Raw genomic sequence first — 19,624 nt, forward strand, 5'->3', positions numbered from 1 at the left:
CGCTGTTACGTTAAGCGTTCTATGTGCAATCCAGTCATTTATATAGATCAGTGGTGCACACGCATTTAAAATAACGGATGACACGGTGGAAAAGCTCATTGCTGAGGTCCGTAACATAAAATTACCTCAGGTATCCAGTGCTGATGCAGTTGGTGTGAATTGACTATGTAATGCTTTTTCTACTACATTGAATGCACCAAAAGGTAACATATTAGATTATACAAACTACTAGTAATATTGCGCAGTAATATTGACGGAAGTTTGAGCGAGAGGGGGAGTAGTCAGAAGTGATGATGTTACTGCGTGCCGAGGTCGAAGTGTTGCAAACTAAGTGCTCTTCGGCAATACAATATAGTTCTCATTTTTTATCCGCTTACAAAAAGCGCCACGTTTTATTTTGTGCCACCATACTTACTTGTGTAACTTCTCATTTAACAGTCTTTAAATAGGGAAAACATGAAAGGGTTTAGAGTAGGGCTGTCACGATTATGAACTTTGGCTGACGGTTATTTATCTAATAAATTGTGACGATTATGACGATTAATTGCCTGTTTTATTGCTTGCTTTGACATTTAATTCTCTTACATTTTTTGTTTCTTCATGAAATATTTTTTTACACAAATGTATCTTAAATTCAAAAACTGAAAATTCTTCATAAGAAATAAACACAATAAAGTGTCTAAAAATATCAACGCAATCAAAATAAACGGACTATAACAGAACAGGCCTTAAATAGTAGCCAGAGAGATGTGCAATCATTGCGGTGATCTGAAATCATTGCGATGAGGTCAAACAATTGCGATGAGGCGATTATTTAATCATTGTGACAGCCCTAGTTTGGAGGCTTCTATGAATGGGGCTAGGCTAGATGCTAAGACATTCACAACGCACTGAGCAAAGATTAAGTGCACGCATTGAAAAAAGATGAGTATGTATTAATTAGTCTAAGTTGAGGTAAGAACATAGTAAAATTTTGAAAAATTTTGTTTTCCTTTAAATGCAAGAAGAACAGCATATTTACACATTCAGTGACGTAAACAATTGCAAAAGCTTTTATTACAGGAAATATGCAGAATTAGTTAGTCACTGAAGGCAAATTATGTGCGAATAAAGCACGCATGAGCAAATTAACAAAGTTTTTGCTTTACGTTCCGTAAAGTGGACCTTAATATAGTTATTGTTATCGCTAAAGTGTGAACGGCCTTTTACTCTGATCGTATCTGTGAGTATTCGCCATTACGTGCAGTCACGTTTATAATAGCTACTGTAGCACTGTAGATCTGAACAACTCAGATCTAAAAACCGTATCTTATGATTCAGATGACTTTTTATTTGTATAGCTCTTTATATTGCCTCTGTTTTCGTTCATTTTCTCTCCTTACCAGTCCTTCCAGAAAAATGCGGAGTTTTTTTGTGATTGTTGCGGGCAAAAATATTCGATTTTGCGGCACGTTTTCTCAAAAAATGCGATGGAATATGCGGAATATTTATGCAATTTATGCGATGGAATTGCGGGAATTTGCGAAAATTGCGGAACTTGCAACAACTGCGGAAACTTGCAAAAGCTGCAATGATGTTCACGTCACATAATCACGTCACTTCATAACGTTCCCATGGCAATAGAGGACACGGCTGCGCTTGTGTGAAATAAATGCAACATTTTTCAACTTTCTGTTAATATATATGTGACTTTTTGCTACGGAAATGCGGGGATTATGAAATCATGCAAGCCCCGCATATTTTGTGCATGGAAATCTGTAATCAATGCGGCGAAAGTGAGTCGTATTTGGAAAAAATGCAGCCCCGCATAAATATGCGGACTTTGGCTGATTATGCAATATATCGTGCGATCGCACAATCGCGTTTTTCTGGAGGGACTGCCTTACGTGTCCCATTCAGTATTGTTCTTTATTGCTAAATCAATTATTTTTACAGTATGAATCGCTGACGTACTTATAAGAGCAATACTATCATGTATTCTGTATAATATCATTTATTTAATATTTCATCATTTTACTGTTTTCAATTTCTTCCTTATATTTATAGCCTACGTGTTTGTTCTAAAACTATTATGTTTACATACAAATTAATTTGTATAGGCCTGTTTATATATTATTAACACTATACATTGTGTGTGTGTGTGTGTGTGTGTGTGTGTGTGTGTGTGTGTGTGTGTGTGTGTGTGTGTGTGTGTGTGTGTGTGTGTGTGTGTGTGTGTCATGTTAACATATTTATTAGTAAACATCATAATTTAGAACAAACAGGAAGAAGACATAGGCTAAGATATAAGGTAAAAAGAAGTAATAGAAAACGAAAAAAATATGAAAACTTTAATAAATGGTAATATTATTGATATTATGAACTCATTCAAATCTTTAATCTTTCTAAATAAATTATAAACTTTACGTGATAAAAACGCTATAAGAGACACACAGAGGGATCAGGCTTCGACAGAACACCGGATATCTTCTCTAATTATTTTCTATTCTAACCAATAAAAGATTTCCAAATGATTTCATCACTCCAGTCTGTCCGGTTGAGGGCTTATTGCAACCATAAACACCTACGTTTATCTTCAAATGGTGTCTTCGACGAGGGTATACTATAAAAATGAAGGTCATCTATTTTGGCATTCCTATTCTGACACTCAACAGCACAACAAGACATTTTCTAGTGAGTTATATTGTTAGTTTCACTCGTGTCTCATTCATTTCCACAGTTTTTCTGCCACCACATGCGCGCGTGACGTAACTGTGACGTCGACTCGCAAAAGGTCTATACTTTTCGCCTGTCTGTGTGTGTGTGTGCCACTCTTTTGAGACAGACAGTAGACAGAAATGACAGAGGCAATCACGATTGGCTAAAATGCTAATGACATCAAATTTTTATTTTATGCCAACAAACGCACATGTAAACACTGTGAAAATATATCCCCTCTCTCTCTCAAAAAAAAAAAAAAATCAGAGAGGTCATGTTTATTAATCATGCATTAGGTCAATAAAGAAATTATTGAAACAGGCCTACAGTATTTGCTACTAAAGGATGTGTCATTGCCAACTCTACTGGGCCTGATAGCGGGCCTGCAGTAATGCATGATTGATGCAGCATGCAATAAATGCATGATGACCCTTTACAATTGGTAAAACTACATTTAAATCCAAATCAGATAAACCCCAGAGATCAAGATGAGATAAACCAACCTTCTTCATGTCATTCTCTAAATTCTCCTCCTCCTGTCCCTCGGTAAGACGGCGGCGCAGCTCGGCCACCTCACGCTCCATCGCGTCTCTGTACTGAGCCCACTGAGCGCGCTCCTGCTCCAGCTTCTGCTGAAACTGCAGCTTAAACTCACGCTCTGCATCTGAACAAGCACAAGCCCGAACAAAGATTCATACTTTTGAACAGATGTAGATTAACCCGCAAGCATGCATACTGAGAAAGAAGTTCACCTTTCATAATAGCCTGCAGCGAAGCCACCTCATCCTGCCATTGCTGTCGGACCTGGTCTATGGCCTCCTGCTTCGTGCTTTCAGATACGGTGGCTACGGCTTTAATGGTCTCCATCTCAGCTTTAGCATCGGCCAGCTGGGCCTGAACCCTACTCAGCTTGGCCTGGGCCTTCTCCAGTATAGCAGCTTGCTTCTTCAGCTCATCTACAAAAAGAGATTTGGGGAGCAAGAACAAAGATGGAGTAAATGGATTGGTTCTTTTATGAAACGCCACTAGAATTTATTTATTTTAACCAGGAGTCCATCATCAAGTAATTTGTATAACTTGGGTCGTTTAAACAACGTTCACTCACTATTATTTTAAGGAATTATAAAGACTTAGTTTAGTTTTAGTTATTATGTCACCTTCTTTAGACAGATAGAGTTCCTTAAACTTGGCACGCTTCTGGTTAAACTCCATCTCCAGTTGCTGTTTGAGCTTCAGGAAGTCAGCTCGTTCCTGCTCCTGCTCGGCCGCTGACTGCTGTATAACCCCTGCCAAATATAACAGCACAGATCAGCCTACAACTCATCATAAAGATCAGAGCACTTCAGGGCCCATATTCTTAAAGCTTCTTAAGGGGGTCGCACACCGGACGAAAAGCGCCGCTTCGTGCCATGAATCTACAAACAGAACACATTCTTTTCTATGTATGTACGCACACCAACGGCGCCTGTCCGCTGTGACTCTGGACACTGCTCAAATACCTGTCATGCCAATCATATGGTTTAACATTTAATAACATCATATTTGGCCCAAATCGTTAGCTATTAACATAGGCTGCTATCGTATTTTTAGCATTGTGACGTAGTCTCTATCTGACTAAGCTTGTGCTATTTTATGTGCACTTCCAGTGAACAATACCTCCGAGTTGTCCTAGACGCAATGCGGCGCTGCTTTTCTCGTCCAGTTTGCGCCCCCTTTTAGAATCCTCTCAGAGAGCTCCTAATTTATATTAAAAACTACGTAAAAGTCTTGACTTAAGAGTGATTTAGGACCAATCTGAGAGCAACTTTGAACAAGGAAAACACAAAAACTTTTATCTTGGTGAGGAGGCGGAGACTTCTATTTCCTCTTTGTGTTTTGTCCACTTTCCGTGCTGCTTAATGCTGGGTACACACCATAAGATTTTTTACATCTTATAAGATTTTAAAAATGTGATGGACCACAAACTTGAGGATAAAAAAATCCTAGATTTATCCGTTTTGCTCCTATAGTGTGTGGTGTGCCATTATGTGTTAAAGACAGCACACCACACACAAACAGATTTTTAATCAGAGTCTCGACTGTGAACACAGGAAATCCCACAAAATCTCGCAAGACTTCAAAACAAGCATGGCGGACGATATGCAGGAAGACATTTCAATGATAGTGCTTGGAATAATTTTTACAAGACACGTTGTATAAACATTCGTGCTGTTGCCACAAATCAACAAGCTGATCCTCCATCTCTACTGTCCACATCAACTTCACTTTGGCCGTTTCTCAATCCGAAGGCTGTAGCCTGCTGAGGTCGCATATGCAGGCTGGATAGCCTACGTCATGAAACCTGGTTTATTCAAGTTAACTGAGCATTACATTCACAAGTCATAAGTTTATTAAAACAATATACGATGAACAACGAATAATAGCCAATTTTATATATTCTGAAATAAGTCTTGATGACGTATATACAGCCTGGAAATGCGACCTACGGATTGAGAAGCGGCCTTTGTGCTGCACCATGACTGCTTTCGTCTTCCCTCATCTCGCTTTCTGATTGGATATGGTTTCGTTTCATGTGATAATCTCAATAGCGTGCTCGCGTTTGTTCTCGGGATTCCCCACACACATCAGGATTTCTGATCGTAAATATTCAACATGTTGAATATTTACGATTCGCGATCGGCGCGGCTCCGACGTTCTTCCGAGCAGGTTCGGACACTCTTAACACACCTCACATGAAGGGACAATCTGATAAGATAATCTGTGAAACCTTCGCGATACTCGGGACATAGCTAGGATTGTCGGAAGGGGGGAAATCGGCCCAAAATCAGCCCGATTATCTTTTGGTGTGTACCCGGCTTAAGAAACTCTGAAGCCTCCTAAAAGTCCTCGTCCATACTCCCAACAATTCTGGACATTAACACCTCCTCTTTTAAGGGTTAAGTTGCTTTCTGAATAACTTCTTGCTTTAGTAGGATCTTTTCCTTAATTTTAAGGGTAACGAGAATTTCCGTAGAAAACAACTTAGTGCAACTCGTTGCGCTAAGATTTTTCATAAGTACATGCCCTGATCTTTAGGTAGCGTGCACGCCAAAGCGCTTACGCCCGGCGTTTGTATTCAATCGTTTTATTCAAGGGAACTGGCGCGCTTTTCAAAAACGCCAGCAGCTTGCAGGTTTTGTCCACGATCAGCGCTGATTCCGCTGAATGCCGAGAGTTGAAAAATATTCAACTTTGGGTAAAAAGCTCAGGCCGTCAACGTCACGTCCAATCACAGTGGAGGAGGGACAGTACAAATATCACAACAACCATCCAGCGCATCGTTCAACGACTGATAAACAAAGCAGACGTATCATAGCAACCAATGCGCTCGGATGAAAAAAGCTGACAAGAGCCTACAGTCGGCGTCCGCCTGGTGTTTTCAGCCACAATTAAACCTTACTCACGAGGTGCAACATTCATACAGTACAAGACGACTATAGACCTAACAGACAGATTATCTATAAATCTTTGGCCATTTGGGGACTAACACCACTGGCCAATAACAATGCTTGCATGACCAATCAATACCTGTTAAAGGAGCATTGAATCAAGGAATACATTTTAACTTGTGCTTTTGTTATATATGAGGTCATCGTCCTGTAGGGTTGTCACAATGATTAAATAATCGTCTCATCGCAATTGTTTGACCTCATTGTGATGATTTAGATCACCGCAATGATTGCATATCTCTCTAAAAAACACAAGGGGGAGCTGCAGTGCCTGTATCAACAAGACTAATGGCGCTCCTGACTGACAATGTAATGTGATACATTGCAAAGCCATTTAATACAGTGGAAAAACAGCGTTTAAAGATACAATTTGTATTTATGCGCCGAAAGATGGCGCCAGATCAAACAAAAACAATGATGTTGTTTACTGACGCTCTGAAGCAGCGTGGAATTATGGGATTTGTAGTCTTTAACTTTAGCCATCAATCAGACGAGAACGAGAAATCACGTTGATGGTTAAGGTAATCAAGTCTTATAAATGTTGCGTTTGATGACATTGTTTATTTCATTATGTAAGTTTATATGTGATGTTCAAAACGAAATTGTTAGTCATATTGATATTACAGTATTAGTCCAAATTCGATGGTAAACACAGCTCAGAATTAAGTTTTCAACTTACAGTCTACAATGATTTTTTACATAGGTATTGATAGTACAAATCTTATTGTGAAGTGTCTTAAAATGACCATTTATATTGCTGTACAATACCTTTTGATGTGCATATCATCTGCGGGAAGACGCGCTGATTACAATCTACACACTAATGTTGTGATCAATATAATAGCATACGTTTTTTGAAGGTTTACGAATCAAAACAACTCACCCATCGCGTAAAACACAAGCAGGATCAGAATCTCGGTCTAGTTAAATGTTGTCGTGAAGCTCTCTCCATCCAGATAATAACAATAACAGATAACAAATTGATCCTCTCTCGTTTTGTTCCAAACTCTTCTTGGGTCGTTTGGTTGGCCCGTACGCTTACAGGAGCTGACACAACCAGCGGCAGACGGTACAGAGATATCCATAAGTCCAAAAGCAAGCGCATAGTTCCGCATTTGTCCACAACACTGGCTGCGTCCGAAAACTCAAGGCAGTGAGGACTTGCCTCGCTGCCTCATGAGGAAATGACTTCGGCCTCGGAGGCCTGAAGGCCGCTCAGAGAAAGGCTTTCCGACGCACTTCAAAGGCAGCGTGCTTGAAATATAAACAGAGAGCGCCTTTGTGATAACTAATCACATATTTGAAAACTACAATACTAATTTCTCGCTAGAAATGCAATTAAAATGCTTAAAAAGTGAAAATATACGTTTATTTTCACTAAATTTGTGCTCCAGCCGCTTCCTTGGCCGCCATTTTATTTTTTCGAGCTCGACCACTGTTGTCATGTGGTTTACGTCAGTAAAGGCAGTGACAAAGGGTCACATGGATATTAACGTCATTGACAGGAGACTGCACTGCCCCGTGTCAATGTTTTGAATGGAAATTTTCTCACGATTTACAAGTAGTTGAAAACATTACAGATATTGATAGTAATCAGCTGGACAAAATATATAACACTGGCCTAGTGGTTTTTGGAGATTTTACTGCAAATATCTTACAAATTGCACCTTTAAAGAACAAACAAAAAATCTATGAGAATTAAACCTCAAAGCCCTAAAACAGACAATTAATCGTCATAATCGTCACAATTTATTAGAATTAACCGTCAGCCAAATTACATAATTGTGACAGCCCTATCATCCTGTAAGTTTTAGAACTGAAAACTTCCTTGTTGAAATATGCACAAAGCCCAGAAAATGCCTTAGTAATCTGTGAATTTATACGGGCTGTTTAAGTATCGTTTACAATGTTTGCATAATGGCTTAAATAAAAAAGCGAAAAAAAACATTGGCAACTACGTTAGCAGCACGTGCCGTAGTCTGCTCATAAACACGCACTAAAGGACTAAGGAGAACAAATTGTTGAATAAAATTGTTTGTTTTGTTTTCTTTGCGCACAAAAGTGTTCTCGTCACTTCATATTATCCATGATGGAAAATTACCTTTTTGCCGATGCCTTTCATTCTTTTCTGTGAAAAGAATTTTTAAACAAACTGAGGTCAATGGGACAGTCACAAGCCTCATGGTATTCGTAAAAATTATCTAAAAATGTGTCATGAATACAATCAGAGGACTTAGTGGTTTAGAACAACACAGTGGTAAGTGATTTAAGATAAAATTGTCATTTTGGGGTGAACTAACCCTTAAAGCGAACAAGCTAAAGCAGTGTTCCCCACTGGTGGGAAATAGAAACATTACAAGTGGGGCATGACAAATGAAAGCAAATTTGGTAATTCTTGTGCCCATCTCTCTATTGATTTCTTTATTTATTGACCATACACTCAAAACACCACATTTAAAATAAACCTAACTTAAACAACATCAGACTGTGAAGAAAATGTCACGTGAAACCATAGCCTACAAGAATAAATTCATGTCTGAATGTTAATTAAAGCAGAACAAAAACTTTGATGTGGAGAGGCGTTATAGGCGGTAGCGTTATAAAAGTTAACAATGAATAAGTTTGTGACGCAGAATGAGAAGGAAACTGAAGATTCGGCACCAGCAGAGAAAACCAAGACAGACAGCATTGCATTATTATTATAGTTTTTTTTTCTCTATTGAAAGTGTTTAATGTTATATAAATTTCAAGAGTTAAACTTAAAGCCTACTTGATTACCATTTTGTTGGGGCGATTGAGGACAGGTGGGGCTCGGAACCCTTCGCTACCGCCAAAGTGGGAAATTACAGAAAAAGTTTGAGACACTAAGCTAAAAGTAGACACTGGATTTGCAGTAAAAAGCAATGTTGTTCCCTCAATATTGGAACCAGACAGAATGGAGCAGCAATCTTGTGAGTAAAACATTGTAGTACGCTTTGATGTACCGATTTGTGTGTCTAACCACAAAGTTAGTGATAAGGACTTACCATGCTGTAACACGCTGAAGCATCCTTGGTATTACTGTGTCTGTGGTCAGTTGTATGCGGTTTAAAAACAGAGTCAAGCGATTTAGATTCTGATGCACTCTTGTGGTTCGAACACACATGGGTTGAATCCTCCGGCTGCCATTTTTCCACATCGGATGTTTTCAAAACAATTCCCTACATGTAATGAACATTGAAAGCTAGTTTACTATGAAAATTTTTTATCCAACCATAGCATTGGGTGTTTACTTCCAAGTCTTCAATGCAAAACAGTGTGTTTCTCGAGCCAGCCTCAAAACCAGGGAGCCTATTACTTATGGCTTTTGATGTTTTTAAATGTAAAAATTGCCCCATTGAATGCCCCATTTTGAGATCGTCCTATTGTCAGCCTGTGAGATCGCCGATACACGATAGTATCGTGGGGTGGGGCAATGAATTACTTATTTGTTCTTTTTTTTACTCATTTATGACAAGTCACTTGATTGGTGGACAAAAAAGATGCTGACTTAAGCCTAAGGGAAACACTGTCATGACCGCAACCTTCTTAAAACTGATGGCATTAATCCAAGCGCATCATTAAACCCAGGCACTCTGAAATTTCCTGTGTGCCATGGAGCGGGAAAAACACACTCGGTTTTAACCCTCTGCGTGCCTAACAACCTCTCTAGTGCAAGGAAATGTCAGAGCTGTGCGTATTACAAGCTCATGTGTGAGGAAGAGTCCAAGTCACCCGTATTACAAGTTCAGGTGCCAAAAGGAGTCCATGGCGCGCACATTTAGATCCTAGCAAGAGTTCAAGACGCATGGGAGAAGGAATCCACGCGTGTTAAAAGCTCTCGCCATGATGATGATGATGATATTAATAATAATTAGTGATGCACCGATGTATCGGCCGCCGATATTTATCGGCCGATTTTTGATGAATTTGAAACCATCGGCATATCGGCAATAGCACGAGAAAGGCCGATACCAATTTTTTATTAACTAACTGCATAAAGAAATCCATTATATGTAAAAAATGAGTTAATATTGTTAATAAAATAAATGCTGAATAGCAAAAACCACCTTTGAAGGTTGTCGTGCTGTGTAATTATATTTGTTTTAGCTTAATTTGTGCCTCTCTTATTATGTTGGTCAGTTGAATGTTAATTAGATCCAATCCATATTCAGTAAAAATAATTTGATGCAGAAATAAACTAGCTAATAGACCAACTGTATAGTATTGTATACAAGAGTTTAATATCGGTATCGGCCAGAAGTTGTCTGTTTAAATCGGTATCGGCCCAAAAAAATCCTATCGGTGCATCCTAATAATAATAACAACAACAACTATGGACAACGATATCTGACGATCGTTGACATACGATACTATCGACTATCGGCAGAACCCTACCTTAGACAACAGTAAAAAAAAAGGCAGATTCACAGCACCTTTAATACTCGCTTGTGTCACTACCAAAATCAAATGTAGGCTGTTGATGTAATGTTGCATGTTTTTTTAAATAACGAATTGGACTGTAAAAAAAGATGGACAACACCCGTTAGCTCTCTTCCATTGGTGAAAAGTGAAGCCGCCAGTGTCCCGATAAGGCGCTGACATCTTGGGTCTTGAGTCTGCGCAGTAGCGATTTCAGGACCAGACCTGTGCAGTAGTGAGCAGGAAGTAAAGCCACGAAAACAAGGCCCCGCCCTCGCACAATGCGCATATCACAGCTGTCAATCATGACTTGACACCTCTGTTTTTAAACCATTAAATAACTAACTAAAAACAAACTTATAACAAACACTTGAAAATTTACATCAGCGTGATAAAAACTACAGTAAATGACAGAAACCAGCTTCGGAAAAAAGAGATGTAATTAAATTGTTTAGTTGGTCTCAAGTCCCATTGAATAACATGGAGATGGGGGGGTCTATGAGCTATACTGGGACCAGTCACGGAGGGGCGCGATTGAGACGTTTTGGCTTCACTTTTCAGGGCTTGTGCGGCACGCTTGGTTGAAACATACAGTAGCCTGGTTTCCACTACAGATTTGTGCAAAACTTTAGCAATATTTTCTAAACTATTTTAAAATGTCTGCGTTTCCACTAACCAATGTTATGCAGCTAAAACAAAATTTTTCAACATACATTGTTTTTCCAAAAGTCATACATTGCTGCCACCGCCCCATTGGCAAAGATTTTTAATAGAAGCCTTTTGTCGATAGTGAGCGCGCCACCGCTTGGTTGAGTTTTGACGTGAGACTGACACGTTGTGGTTCTGCTGTTATCTTTGAACTATTTTCGCTGCTGATAAAACAAAAACAGTCAACATTGCGTCTAAAATGTAATTGACTAAATATGAATTACTTGTTTAGTAAACTGTCATATGAAATCTGTAAATTTTCAACCGTGATGTGATGCTGCTTAGCTGTATCATGTTATTAAAAACTCAACATTTTTACCGCAGTATGTTTAACACACTTTGTTAACACACAGTTAACTCACTTTGTGTTTGCTGCGCTTATTTGTTTAACTTAGTGTTATTACATTATGCACTTTCGGTCGGTATTGATACTAAAGGATGCAGAATCATTATCGTGTTTTGGTGATTGTTATTGCCGTTTTAATCTTACTTGTCCTTGATAAGCGGACAAGTGTTGATGTAGAGCCCTGCGACGTGTTTTTAGACTGCTTTGGTAGGTACAGGAGAGGTCCAATATTTACGACCCCTCCGTTGTATTGCGTGTGTCAGTTCCTCTTCGTTTTTTGTCCATTATCATAATTAATGATATTATGCATTGCAGTGAGGTTGATCTCATTTGTGCCCCTCTGAAAAAATGAAATGCCCGTCCGTAAATTTGTGTCTGGCATCGGGTCTGCTTATTAGGTAAGTTATATGTACATACAGATGCGCGCGTGCACGTTTCACCGGTCTCACTCCATTCTGACGGCTTTCGGCCCCGCCCTGCTTCATGCTACTGCGAGAGTGTGTGTGTGTGTGGGGGAGGGGTAGAGTGTGGGTCGCATAATCTTTATTTTTTTAAATAAGGGTCGCTCCTAAAAAAGTTTGAAAACCACTGTAGTAGACCATTATTTGTCAGTGGGTAATAATTGCCCTTTTCACCGGCTACCACCACCAAGTAAATTTCAGATCAAGGCGGCATGTGGTTTAAAAGATGGCAAGTAAAATAAAAAGCATATCTGTATGCAATACAGTTTCATTATTGTTCATTATTATCCAGAGCGCCTTAATATAACTTGAAAAAAATATGTGCGACCAAATCATATTTTGCGCCAGTAACTGAAAAAGTTGGTAGCGCAAGTGCCACCAGTGGAAAAGGTTAGTGTAGTTCCCTGGAAGGAGATGCAGGTGTGTTAACTGAGCTATACTGGCCAGGAAAGCCCCTGTTTCTGAGAGGTTATAGTATACTGATTTCTTTAAAGAATGACCATGTGACTTTTATGTGCATCTGGTGACCTGTTTTGCAATATTCCTTTTTCAAATTGCCTGACAAAACTACCTTTTGCGATATACAAGTTTTCCATTGGGCGTGTTTTCAAGTGGTAATTTCAATTCATGCATTTCGCAGGGTAATGGAAGCAAAACTAGTGAAGCAAAAGGAGTGAAAAAGTTTCAAATGGGATCTCTAACAACAGTTTAAAAAGCATCCCAAGACTAGGGTTGGGTACCTGTCCCATGTTTACCGGGACCGGTTCCGATACCGGTACCTGGAAGTCGATACCGGGACCCAGCGGTACCTTTTTCGGTACTTTACTCTGACTTAAAGGTGCAGTGTGTAAATTTTAGCGGCATCTAGTGGTGAGGTTGCAAACTGCAACCAACGGCTTAGTCCATGTCTCATCCCTCGCTTTTGAAACGCATAAAAAAGCTACGGTAGCCGCCACCGGACAAACATTTCATTGTTGGAGACAACTTAGTAAAAGAAATTGTCCTTTAAGGGCTTCTGTAGAAAACTGGCAGCACAAAATGGTGACTTCCATGCAAGGGGACCCTCAGAATATGTAGATAAAAGTGTTGTTTTAAGGTAATAGACACATAACGGTTCATTATGTAAGGTCTTTATACACCCCTGATTACATAGTTTTGTATATTATTTTGCATTTCTGTAAAAAAATTCCTTCTAAAAATTACTCACTGCACCTTTAAGTGACTTTCGGTGGACATAATAAGCCCAAACCTCTAATTTTCAACATTTTGTTATTTATTTCAAAATGTTTAATAATACACACAATCTTTACAAAAAAATCCCTATAACATCCAGGGCATATGTCTTACATATAAATAAATAAATAAAATATATAAGTAAGACAAATGATCAATGAACATAAACGTCATAAAAGCAACATAAAAGTAAACTTTTATGTAGAAAACAATACAGAGCGAGTGTTCTCTACAGCAAGGGACACAGTGACGATGTAGAAGAGGACTGGACACAGATACTTTTTTGCCAAGCTGGCCAGCATTGGCATTTGGTCTGCATGTGGTTTTGTGTTCGAACAGCCACACAGACCGCCTTCTCTCCGTCCATTTATCTAATCTGAGGTATTGAGCACAAAGTTTTACGTCATTTCTGACTTTTAGCGTGAACACACAGTCTTTAGGCTTTCATTGATAAAACTAAAAGCGGCTGATCTCCGCAGTTTCATTTTGCGAACGCATGAAAGTTGCGCGATCTTATTTCATTAATTGCGCTGAAAAATCCGAGAAAGCGCCAACATATTCATGTACAAAACACTGTGCAGAATGTTTACTTAAAACACAAGCAGCACCATTAGTTCGCGTCCATTTAAATAGTCAGCTCCAGCTCGCGTTAAAACGAAAGCAGAGGGACTTCCCCGCAGTCTCCACGGACCACCACTCAAAGTTATCAGGACAGAAGCGGTCGAAAGTGGACAAACGAGACGGACTGGTGTTGATAAATACCAGGTGTTTACAGAATTTGTCTCTCGTCCACTTGTGATCCGATCGACGAAAACGCATCTTAATAAGCCCTCTTGTGCTTTTAAATACACATTGTGTAAGTGCTTCCTCAGGTTGGATGTATTACTGCTTGCCTTGCACTTACTGTTACAAATATTGCAGGTAGCATTGTCTGCATCATCCTTTGTGAAATTTAACCACACGTTAGATCGCTTTTTGTTAGCCATTTAGCAAGTTGCAAAGGGGTGTCACCAAGTTCCCACACGGTCTCTCTCTCTCTCTCTCTCTCTCTCTCTCTCTCTCTCTCTCTCTCTCTCTCTCGCGCGCGCGCGCGCGCGTACCAGACGCGGCGCGCTGACATGTTCTCTCAGGTACCGAAATTGAGCATCGATTGATTTTATGTGAATCGATACTGGGTAGTACCGACGCAATTCGGTCGGTGCCTATAAAAGTACCGAGTTCGGTGCCCATCCCTACCCAAGACGCACCTCATGAAGGTAGATGCCTATAATTATTCAAATCGTAGCAAGCATGAAGCTAAAATATGAGCTACTTTATTTACAAATTGCTTGGTCATCATGGGCCGGTTGCACCATCTGGACATAAAAAAGTGTAAAGGGCGATTCATAGTCGTGCGTAGGTCCCACGGCGCAGCCACGGCGCAGGCTATCCGTAGCCTGTGCGTAGCTCTGCGTAGCCTGACGCGCACCTCACAAAATTTCTAACAGCGCGTCGGCTCTACGCGGACCGTAAGCGCTGTGATTGGTCCACCAGAACCCCTCCCGTCAGGTAAAAAAAACTGCGTCATAGGTATTTCCGTTTGAGACGGTGAAAACAAGTTGAGGAGTGATTTAACTCAAACTGAAACATAAGTCGCTGTTTATTTACTTCCATCATTGCTGGTCTTCTCAAATTATACACAACAAGTTGCTCTTTCTTCTTCGTTTGTGGGTTTACTTGCTTAGCTTCTTCTTCTGTGACGACTTCTGCTGCTACTGTGGTTACACGCGTGATTACTGCCAACCAGCGGTTTCGCGTGTGTTTGCACGTCGACGCGGACGGCGACGCACAAGTATAAATGAAAACCGACGCGGAACCTACGCCGTCGCTGCTACGCCGTAGGACCTACGCACGACTATAAATCGCCCTTAAGACATAAGTCGGGCTTACCTACGTCCGGCTTTATAAAAAATATTTACGCCTGTTGCACCATCTGAAACTACAAACTACTATACATATACATACACACACACACACACACACACACACACACACACATAGTACCTGACCCACTTCCTGGCCCGCATTTTTTAAAAGTAGTAATTGTTTTAAATAGTCAATTGGCATCAGGCACCCGCTCATTTTGTATCAACCCATGCATCACTGGTTACTATGGTTACAAACTCCTCTCACACGTTTGCCATTGCGTTCTCCCTCAGGATGCGTGCATCACGTGCAGACCCATCAAATACAACTTGCATTACCTAATCAAAAGCTTTCCTTGTTTGCACACAATGTAATAATTTGCTGATTAATTCTAACAGTTTGATAGCCTGGCTAACACCAGACCAGTCTCATAGAGAATGAGACATGGTCTGGGAACCCTACGCTCATTTTCTCGTATTTGAGGCGTGGTTTACAAATGCCCAGTCGTTTATTGGGTGCTACGAATGTCTATCACGTGTCTGTACGTAGCTCATAGCCAATCGTTTCAATTATACCAGATGACGTAGTGCTGGGCGATAATTCGATAACGATAAGTTTTCGATAAAACGATAACGACGCTTAGTCACTTTAATGTTTACGCACTGTGCGTAATGTTGCGCAAGCACTTCCGAATGCGGCACGCGCCTTGGTTTACAATCACAGTGTCAGTTAGACTTGAAGAAGCGGGGTAAGATGAGGCAAGTTATTCATTTATTAGTAGAGCCCTATGATTTTCGCGATGTGAATAACGCGGACGGAATCACGGAATCCAAATGCGCGGAAATATTTTCCTTTTGTGTAATGTTGGACGCGTAAACAGGGTTCGCCAAACTCCAAACACAGCAGACAAAATAGGTACAGTATACTGTACTTTCTTTCAGCGTCTGCCTTGCGCGCGCGCACACACATCCGCACAGCTTTAAAAGTATATTTACAGGATATTCACAAATTCAGGATACTGAGGAAAAACAGCAGATCCACCACTGCAGTGAATATACTGTATGAGTGTGCGCTCCCACAGCAACGTGACGCTCTTGACAAAAGTTGCTCTTTTTTTAAATAAACTTGCATTCAAAACTATATAGAACGCTATCGAAGGCTGCACTGAAAAGTAACTTCGCGTCTGCTGGTCGCGTTGGATAAACAAAACTGCTTTGGTGTGTGGCATAGACGTCGTCATTGTCTTTGCTGCCTCCTCCCCGTTCTGTGATTGGTTCCCTATTTCAGGGGCAAAATTGGTCCATAGTTTCCACGCTAGACTTACATCGTGAATAAATTTGCGCGCAAGGCAGCATGGGGAAACCCAGGCTAACAGTTTGACTGAATTAAAACGGAATTAAACAAAGCTATTAACAAGTTCTCCTACATATCTAAGTACAAGAATATATTGGTGCGGTTTCTCACTCTGTCATGCATGAAAGCCCACTGGTCACGTATCCTGTGTTATATTTTCCATAAAAACAAGTCAAAACTTCATACTTATGCCTGCACTACGCCTAGATGATGCAACAGGTGTAAATTCTACATAGGAGATAAAGGCACATTTTACTTCCAGACCAGGTGTTTGCCCAGCTGGTACAAGAATATTTAATTTGTTTCAGTTTATAGTTTTGATGACTTCTATGTTAAAAGTAGTAAACAAAGAAATACACTTTTTTGGCGTTTACATAATGGAGGGTAATTCTATTTGACTTCCAAAAGTTTGGATCAACAGATATTTTGATGAAGCAATTGGCTCTGATTCTTCCTACTGAAGTTTGTATCCAGTAGTAGACACTGGTAGATGAAGTTCACGCTATGATTGGCCATGCCATTTTACAGGTTGGCCCAAGGATCTACTTATAAAAAAGAAAACAACTATGGTGACACGTCATGCTGTTTCACTGTAGATGTCAACAGTGGGTTAAATATCCACATCACGTTATTTAACACAGATTGCAATTTCTAAGAAATAATCACTCAGCGAGTGAAACACATCAAACAACATACCAATCCCATGATTTCCAGTTATTTTTACTTCTCTTTACCCATGCTTATGGGAATCAGACTAACTGATGATTAAACCAGATTATTCCAGTTGACCAGTGCATTTAGGTCCAATACATTCAAAACAATGATCCTTTTACACATACGGTTTAGAAACAGACAAAATTACACAATAACTAGTGCCATGGCAGTTGGATCTGGCTAATAGTTTATCTTTAAGAAATTCTGGCTATGTTTATGCGTTTATCCTTTAAAACGCGTTACTTTTGCTACGTTTACGCCTTTCATTTACACTACACCACCGTTTTCGACCCTCATAAACGGACTCGTTCGCAGACGCTGCAGACCCTGTTTTAGTTTGAGAACTCCGGGGTTGCGCTGCAGTGTAAATTAACGTAGACGGAGTCTTATGTAAACAAACAGCTGATGTTAACATTACAGCGCATCATTTTTAAAGTAAAAATTATTTTATTCATGTAAATGTTGGTTTACAACGGAGGTTTTGCCAAAAATAGTAAACATCTACCAACCAGCTATTATAAACGCTATATCAGATTGTTTTAACATGTATCCTTATAGATAATGTCTGTTTTATATTTATGTTTGAGTATTGTTGGGTTTGAATATTCTTGTTTATGTTTTGTTTAAATGTGAAGGATAGACTGTAATTTTAAACGCCATATAGGACGTTGTAAAGGCCAATATGAAGGGAGAATTGTAATGGGTCAGACATTTTCTTCAAGTTTAATTTAATTTCTGTTTGCTACTTTAAAATGAATTTCGTTTCATATAATTTGTCTCTTAATTTTAATCGATGTTTTGTTGATAAGTTTTGTGAATAAAAATTAATAAAAACAATAAAATCAATGTCATATTAATATTTAATACTCGTTTAGCCGATTGCGCTTTTTGCTATTTCTGTGTTGCTAGCGGAGGACGTGCACGGACCTCGCACACTTTTAAAAATTAACGTCATATTAATTTTTAATACTTTAGCCGGCCACGCTTTTTTGTCGGAGAACGCGTGTGAGGGAACACGCACTGAACAGCGCCAGGTAAGGGAAGATAAGTTATTTGGTGTTTTTCTGAAGAATACAGTCAGTTCGTACGAAATTAAATGCGGAAAGGTAAGCTATTATTAGAGTAATAAGTTATTTTACACTTTTATGCGCATGCCCAGTTACCTGATTACCAAATTAGTCCTAGACTACAAGTAAAGTTACAGTACTCAAATCGCAAGCCTACATGTCTTTGTCAGTAATGAAGAAACGACTACACCCAAAGCAACCCTGTGCCTTCAAGGATTACAGAAGCCTACACCAAAAAATGTAGCTCAACGGGATGAAAGGTGCATTACGCGACTTTTGAAGATTTAAAACCACGTGTTGGATAAATTAAATATTGAAAAATTGAGTACACTGATTGGTGAAATGATGCATGACATAATTATTCAGTACGGTGATATTTCTTATCGTATTTATGTACCATGGCAGGATATATTTACTGTCTTGTACAAGTGTATTTACCCATCATTACAGAGCACTCCAAGGCATTTCAAAGAATACTGTGGTATTATCAAAACAAACAGTACTGCAAATCTATGTACACAAATACTCATGGCAGCAGCACATTACTACCTAGTGTGCTATCTAACTTCACTACCTGGTACTATCTAGTGTGCTTGTGAAATTACTATCATGTGTCAAAATCGTTGTGCAATCAGAAACACTATGAGTGAATATGCATATGATTCAGGTCTACATGTGATAACCAGTAGATATGATAAATAAATGTAATTCCTAAAATGCTTTATTACAATTCACCACAAAACAAGTCCATTTAAAAGCAGCAATGACAGATTAGGAATAACTGATGGTAGTGTCAGTACAAATGTCCAACTGAATGCAAAATTATTACATTGACCCTATAAACACACCCATGTGCTCCTGAAGATCAACACAAGCGGGATTTAATCATAAACAGTATGACAGAGATCTAATAGTGACAGTTAAACACACAGAGATGCATCTGTCAGCCGGGTGATGCTGTCTTGCTAATCCGTGGACGCACAGGCCTCGGGCCTACAACGAGCACAACAAAATCAACACAATTACCCCGGACAGGGCAAAAAGCACCCTTACCGTCTTGCTGCGGCGGCCGGGTGGATCCCGAGGCCTGCTCGGCCATGGTTTCCCGGGGCTGAGTTTAGGAAAGCGGCTCTCTGAGGGAGAAAGCGAGGAGCGCCTAGCAGCAGAACAGACTACTACGGAGCGAGCAACGTCATTGTAGAAATAACACTC

The 19,624-nt window shown here is 39.7% G+C and overlaps 1 protein-coding gene across 1 annotated transcript in view; it reads right to left on the reverse strand.

Moving 5' to 3' along the window:
• rabep1 (rabaptin, RAB GTPase binding effector protein 1) overlaps positions 1-19,624 on the reverse strand; it is a 46,398-nt gene extending 26,774 nt beyond the window's left edge. The window contains exons 1-4 of the mRNA XM_055200545.2: positions 19,466-19,624; positions 3,855-3,983; positions 3,450-3,653; positions 3,201-3,361 (exon numbers count right to left, since the gene is read on the reverse strand). Coding sequence (XP_055056520.2) covers positions 3,201-3,361; positions 3,450-3,653; positions 3,855-3,983; positions 19,466-19,511 — 540 coding nt within the window. The 5' untranslated portion in view covers positions 19,512-19,624. The remainder of the gene's footprint in view (positions 1-3,200; positions 3,362-3,449; positions 3,654-3,854; positions 3,984-19,465) is intronic.

This window comes from Misgurnus anguillicaudatus, chromosome 22 (assembly GCF_027580225.2).
Source record: "Misgurnus anguillicaudatus chromosome 22, ASM2758022v2, whole genome shotgun sequence".
In the NCBI taxonomy this organism is placed as follows: domain Eukaryota; kingdom Metazoa; phylum Chordata; class Actinopteri; order Cypriniformes; family Cobitidae; genus Misgurnus; species Misgurnus anguillicaudatus.